This window comes from Micrasema longulum, unplaced genomic scaffold (assembly GCF_059751315.1).
Source record: "Micrasema longulum isolate JH-2025_06_02 unplaced genomic scaffold, ASM5975131v1 h1tg000376l, whole genome shotgun sequence".
Classification (NCBI taxonomy): Eukaryota; Metazoa; Arthropoda; class Insecta; order Trichoptera; family Brachycentridae; genus Micrasema; species Micrasema longulum.
The window spans coordinates 463332-470503 of record NW_028277577.1 but is presented as its reverse complement, the minus strand read 5'-3'; the positions used below and the strand labels follow the sequence as shown (position 1 = coordinate 470503).

General features: G+C 28.9%; 1 protein-coding gene across 3 annotated transcripts; it reads right to left on the bottom strand.

Annotated features, from left to right (window-relative positions):
* LOC148282112 (uncharacterized) lies at window positions 1–6429 on the bottom strand. Of its 3 annotated transcripts, XM_088225614.1 has the most exons (6): window positions 6249–6429; window positions 5949–6008; window positions 4555–4734; window positions 3722–3871; window positions 1577–1921; window positions 1–1505 (listed from the first exon to the last, which is right to left on the bottom strand). In XM_088225614.1, the coding sequence occupies exons 1-5, from the start codon at window positions 6315–6317 to the stop codon at window positions 1598–1600; spliced, it is 783 nt and encodes a 260-aa protein (XP_088081740.1). In that variant the 5' UTR covers window positions 6318–6429; the 3' UTR covers window positions 1–1505; window positions 1577–1597. The 3 variants fall into 3 exon arrangements, 2 of the variants coding, with proteins under 2 accessions (XP_088081740.1, XP_088081739.1); XM_088225613.1 differs by having other exon boundaries at window positions 1–1921; XR_015822172.1 differs by lacking the exons at window positions 1–1505; window positions 1577–1921 and adding an exon at window positions 2936–3290 and having other exon boundaries at window positions 3613–3871.
* Between the last annotated feature and the right edge of the window lie 743 nt (window positions 6430–7172).

Below are 7172 nucleotides of genomic sequence, written 5' to 3'. Positions count from 1 at the left end.
TTGTTTTTGGAACCGTTTAATTAAAAAAATAAAATCATTTATTATTTAACAATAATTAAAAATATTTATTAACAATACTATTAAAACTAATTACATTAAGAAAATAGAGTTGCTCAAGTAAAATCTCATATAAAGACTTTGATTGTATTTTTAATCTAGGATTAATTGGGTAGATAGATAGATAATAAAAGACATTTTATTCACAAATGCATTGACACATTTTATCACAAATTTAAGGCGGCATATATTTATAAATACTTATCAATAACACCAGCTTGTGAGGGAACATTTTTCAAATTTACTTATTCATTCCTTGAAGGTTTTTTATGTGAATTGAAAATTTTTTTTTTATGCAAAATACACATCCTTATTGTATTTAAAAAATCGGTTCAAAATTTTGAACATTTATTGACAAGTTCGCAGACATTTTTTTCTCATAGATCCACTCATATGGACACATCGTATTTCACTTCCGATTGGACAGTAGTTGTTGTTTTGAAGAAAATTTTATTTTACTAACATACTAAGACACTTTTGTTGCCGACTGTTTTTTTATCTTCTCCTACCGTATAAGTACTTAAGTTTTACGGAGCCTATAGCTGTTATTTCCTAAATGAGAGACACGTTTTTGACGGCTATAGCCGGCATAACTGCGAACTTGTTCATACATTTATTTTTCAGTATTCATACATTATAGATATCTCTAAAAAATTTTAAGAGTATATGTGAAAAAAATTGCAAGATAATTATTATTTATTATCTTGCAATTATTTAGGAAATTTTAAATGCTTAATACAAATATATTTAGATACACCATTTAATAAAAATACTTTATTTTTATGTAGGTATTCATACGTTATAATAATTTTTCAAAAGTAAGCCATTAAAAGTGATAAGTTGTTGACCATAAACCATAAACATGAAACTAAGATGTAAGGCTATGTACATACATAATATAAGAACTAAATAAATCAAGTAATATTCTGATAAGTCTTAGTCATCCTTAAATGTTTTATGTAAAAATCAAATTCTGGTCAAAGAATCAAGTTTGTAACTCTTAAGGTGTTGATTTTTGCAAATATTTCTGTTTTATTTTATATTATAGATTAACGTAATGAAGCAAATTATCACTAAAACAAAAAAAAACATGTGTGTAAATAACTCAAGATAAAAAAAATATTTACAATCTTGCTTTCCTTTTTCAGATTTTAAAAATAAAAATAAATATTTGCATTCTTATGATTTACTCAAATATTTTGATTTTGGAGCTATTTTCTTTTAGTCGAAAATAATTCAATATTCTGTATTTCAATTTGTAATAAATATTTTTCGATGTGTTATATCAATAAATCAAAATTTAAATCAAATAATAATTATTTGAGCGAATGTTTTTTACATAATAAATTTAACACAAATGGAATAATGACTCATACAAGATTTTAGACTCGCATTGATTAGAAATTGTTTTTAAAAAAGCCTTTTAAAGGAAATTAATTATATGACATCTTTGTAAAAAAATGCAAAACTCTATATTTCAATTATATCATACAAAATGCACTATTATAGTTTTATTTACAATGCGGTCCGGTCCTATGAATTATAAAATAGACGCATTTTGTTTCTTTCCTCCGAAGGAAGGTAGGATGGATTTAATACTGTACATAAGTGCGTACAATCGTGATGGTGGAATAATTTCCTGCCAATGACCATTGCGATGGGCCATGGCTCTGCTTTGCGCGCGCTGGAGGATGTCCGCATCACTCCTCTTGAAGAAGACCCACGGAAGCCAGAACCACTTAGTGTCCGGTTTGACAGGAACTTGAGATACATCAGTCGAGACTACGCCCAGACCGAGTTCGACAAGGCGTTCGCCGATTTTCAAATGCTCGAATTTTACATCTGTTTTTTTATTTGGGTCAATCTAGTGAATAAAGAATAATGTGATAGTTAATATTTTTATATATAGGTACATAAAATGTAGTTATATTTTATTAGATATTTTTTCAACAGAGGTGAAACTGATCTTACAATCTTGAATATTACATTTGCATGCATGTTGGTCCACCATAGTGCATGTATGGAGAAAACTAGCGACAATCTTTCGTTACAAAGTTTTTACATTGAGTTTTAAGTTTTTTTATAGACCAGAAATATAAAAGTGATGACACCAAGCCGATGACAGGTTAGAAGCTCTATAAATGCCTATGACTACCATATTCTTAACAGCTTCATCTCTGCTGAAAAAATATTTAATATTGAAATCGATCCTGTGGAGAATAATCCAGAATTAGTGATATACCTAAAATATTGTCAAGTAATATTTTAGTTATGTATGTAGTCTGTTCAAAATATGGCTTGATGTTGAAAGTGTTTTTTTTACTATAGTTTTTGTCAAAATTACTATGTAGTTTTAATTAATCAAGTTTTAAAAGTGCATAATCTGACTAAATTTCTAATGTCTGAAATATACTTAGAATACATTTATTCATAAAAAATGATATTTTCTGTGTATCCCATATTTATGGCAGAAATAAAAATAATTATTGATACTAGTAATTAACGCAATAGCCTTTCAAAATGCTATGTTTATGTCTCTTGAAAAAGTTATATTGTATAAAATAGAAAGTTTACCTGCTGTCATCCCTTACCTTAGAAACAGTTTATCATATTGGCAAATTTATAAATGAAAACTGCATAGATTTTTAGCTCAATAGAAAAGTTTTTGTTTTTTAAAGGAGAAATACTCGAGTTCTTATTATTTACTCAAATATTTCAATTTCAGACCATTACCTAAAAGTCGTAAATAACTTCAGCTGAGATTTGAACCTGAGACCTTTGGTCTGCGAGTCCAGAATACTATAATATGAAAATCCCTCTCCTCCTATTTCCTCATCCCTTCTAGCTCTTTTTTTCTCTTGTCTTATATATTATATTATTTTTTCTCTTCACTGTGTAACATGTTCCCTTATTACATTTGTGAAAAACTTTAACTGGATGTATGTACTATTTTTTATATTTTATATTTTTATATAACAACTGTTGTTTTCCCTAAATAAATAAAATAAAAATACTACCACTGAACCACAACTCGGTTCAAATTAATAAGTGATATTATTTTGTTTGGTAATGGCAGAAATCATACTCAATAGATGGATTACCTAAAAAAAGATTCAAAGTATTTTTTAATGTTTAAAGATTATTGCAAGTAAAAACTTTTTTGGTAATTAACATTGTTAGATACTAATATAATTTTGAAGATATAGTTTATGCATACAGGTGTTCTTTAAACCCTGTCACATCCAAAACCACAATGATCAGTGTGGGCAAGAAGACATATTAGCATATTTAAAAAAATATTTAGGACAAAGAAATCTTTTAAAAATAAAATATTTAAAAAAACAAATGGTTGCTTACTTCTGCAGGGGAGAAGTGAGGTGAGCGCGGCGCAGTATCAGACTCCCCCCTCCCCCTCCTCGTTTCTGTCCTGCAGAAGTAAGCAACCATTTGCCTTTTTAAAATTTTTATTCGTTTTTAATTATTTTAATGTGCCAATATGTCTTCTTGCTCATACTGATCATTGTGGTTTCGGATGTGACAGGGTTTAATGAACACTCTGTATATATATTTGGATAATTTATATGGCGCCATTTTTGTGAAAATCGCCTAATAGGGTTTAAACACTTATAACTACAGGGCAGTGAAAATAGTTCATTAAGTATACTTTTGTAGCAGTATTGGGTAGGTGCAAAGTGACATCAGCAATTAAAGCACCAGACACACGAGACAACGGGGTCAGATCAACTTTATGTCCTACAGCAACACACTGCATCCAGCTGATACCATTTCCGCCGACAAGTTTTACTCCCCACACCTGCAAAGATACATAGACTATAATAATTTAAGTATAAGAGGCTTTCAATTGAACACATAGAGGAAATTTTAAAATGTAAAATTGATTTATAAAAATATTTTCTTCAACTCTAACTGAAACTTCTCTGAAATGTATTAAAAATAATATTTTGAGCACAGCTCCACATTTTCATACATAATGAAGAGGTTTGGTGCTACTCGACCTTATTGGATTCAAAATATATTTCCATGGATAATAACATGAGTATTACCAACTTCTTAAATATGTGTGCCAGTATAATTTTTACACATTTCAAACACACGTTTTGTGTCTAAACTAGCTAGATTTAAAGCTCATCGAGTCTTTTCAGTTTTTCTTATAAATGATTATTTTTAAATAAGCAAAAAATTATGATGGTAAATTATCATTGTATTTTTTATTTACTTAAATATTATTTTGAATCTAGAAGTTGGAAAAACACAAGCCGAAGAGTATTAGACTTTTTTAAGACAACTACTTAAACTTCTGTTTTTTTACCTTCATTTTAAACGCACACAGCCTTCCTGCATGTTTATTATTCACTACTTTAATATTATCAAGGTTGTTCTTTGATAATTAAAGAAATTTCTAAATATACATGTTTTATTACCATTAAAGTATTGCAGAGTTAAATAAATTGTTTATATTAAAAAAATATATATTACTTGAACGGGTAGAGGGGGTTTTCCTGAATGCCACAACGGGATACGGACAAGTGGAGTGTGATCGATGAGTAAGCGGGGTCCTTCAGTTGAGGACTGACACCCGACTACTCTTCCCTGAAGTACCTCTTTAGTCTTTATGAAGTGCTCCGGAACATCTGATACTTTTGAAAACTTACTTATCTAAAAAAGAACAATGTAATAAAAAAAATTAAAGATTTATACAACAAAAATAAGTGATAAATATCACAATTAATTTAAGAGATGGATTTTCCGCATCCAGGTGGAATAGTTTTGTATGTGAAATAGAACCAGAACCCTAAACAAGTGTTTTCAATTTAATGGCTCAGATAAAAATCCTGCAAAAGGAAATCAGGTGGAGATTAGTCCTTTTCGTGGTGTGCTGATAAGCACGCTTTGATACCATGCCTGAAGTTCTGGGTTAGGTTCTCAGTAAGGATGATATGAAATGTTCATTTAGAAATATGATTTTCACTGTAATATTTCATAGTACTTAGATTAGAATTGGGTCTTGAGTGTCAGACTGATGATTAAGATACACTGCATTGGAGTTTCAATGCAGTGTCTTATGCGCCACTGGGTATAAATAGAGAAATGATGTTGTTAACGTTAACGTAAATACAATAGTAATCGTTTAATATTGACGTAGTTGTATCATGTCATCGTTTAGAATAATTCTTTATCTCTGTCTCTGATTTTAAGTGCATTTTTGAATGTAAAAAAAAAATTAACAAGCCTAAATAATATTACGTAAAACTAATTTGCTTTTATAAAATCTAATTCATACATTTTTCTCTCAAGAAGAAGAGTATCAAAGTTAAAATTGATTCAATTTATTGATTTTTTTATTTAAAAAAATGTTTAATTTATTAGAAAATGGGAACATATTGATGATATTTTTTTAAATCTGTAAGTTATACGTCGCATCTATAAATGCCACGAAATTTAGTAGTGAATTTGTAACTCCCAAAAGAGTGTAAATGTATTTTATGTCAATCTACATAATTTCTCTGACTCTCAAAGAGACGGAAGAACTATTAATCTACGTAATCTATTAAAATAGTTTTGAAAATACACCATCAAATGGTTGAGTTTAAATGACGTCATCAATGCATCGAAGTATAAGAGAGGTTTAGTTCACGATATTTGTTTTTTTATTTTTATTTTTATTTAAATAGCTAAAAATGTTGACTAAAACCCGAAACTATTCCCTTCGTATTTCTTTTTTGTTCCAAAGCAACTCTGAATTGTTAAAGTATGAGTAAAACTTTGAAACTTGTATTGCAATAACAGACTTTAAAATTAATGTTACCTAACTTCTAGAAAGCATTTCGCAACATGATGATACAATATACATATTTTTTAAATATACTTACCGGTCGAACTTTATGAACAGCCACAGCTAAACTTATACCTGCTATTGTATAGATTGCTATCTGAAAATAAAACAGTTTGAAGGATGCAAAGTTAATAAAAGTAAAATATTATTTTTACAAGTCGTGAATAAAACATATTTTAAATACGTCATTAATACTACAGATGTTGTCATCAGATAGGTTTTAAATTATTCTAGGTGATGTCGTTAAAACATTGGGTAATCACAACAAATACTCAGATGTATTTTGGAAAACAATATTGATAAGAGAGTAGATATCTAATTTGGAAATATGTTTTACCTGTGCACCGCGGGTATTCTGTTCTAAAGCTGAGATAATTTCGTTGAAAACATTGCGCCGCTCTGCCATTTTTATTTCGTTTCTTAGGTCGACCTTTCGGTAATATTGTTCATATTTATTTTTACAAATTACGAATTAGGAAATTACACAACCACCTCCAATCGGCAAATCGTCGTTTCCGTACGGCAGCAGATAATGAACTGTCAAAATAGTTTTTCGTTGCTTTGGCGTAAACAATTCTATTACCACTCTTATTTCACCTTTCATAGAGCTTATAATACTGTGTGTATTTTAGCAACTGGTTGCGATATAATTGAAAGTCAAATTTACTTTTCAACAGTCAAATTAGCAACTTTGAAACTAAACTGAAGTATCTAAACTTTCAACTGGATTTTTATTCATAGATATAAATGCATGGTACGAAAAAACTTTTTTAAAGTAAAAAAGGTAGTCTCGGTTATTGAGTGTACATTGTACATGTCTAATTATTTAACACGCCATTAGTAATATTTTCGTACAACTACACCCACTCGTAAAATATGGATATAAATATATGCATATTACAAATATATGAATATTGTTTATCAGTAAATGGGCATATTTAATTATAATTTCACTTTTACAAATGGTTTTACCTTCTTTTGATTTATCAAAATATTTCGATTTTTAAATCACAAATTTTCTTTTTAATTGTAATAAACGTGATTGAAAAATAGGAAAAAAAAACTTGTCCAGCAGGTTTTGAAATTCCCTCCTGTTCCGGAATTCGCGACATTACTACTGACTACTATGGAACTATAATTCAAAAAATTAATTATAGAGTTCTTCATTTAAGTTTAAATTTAAATTTCGCTATCCTTAGTGTGTACCGTCAAACGTGACAATTTTGCCCAGTTTTAACAAACTTTTACAATATCTTTTTTT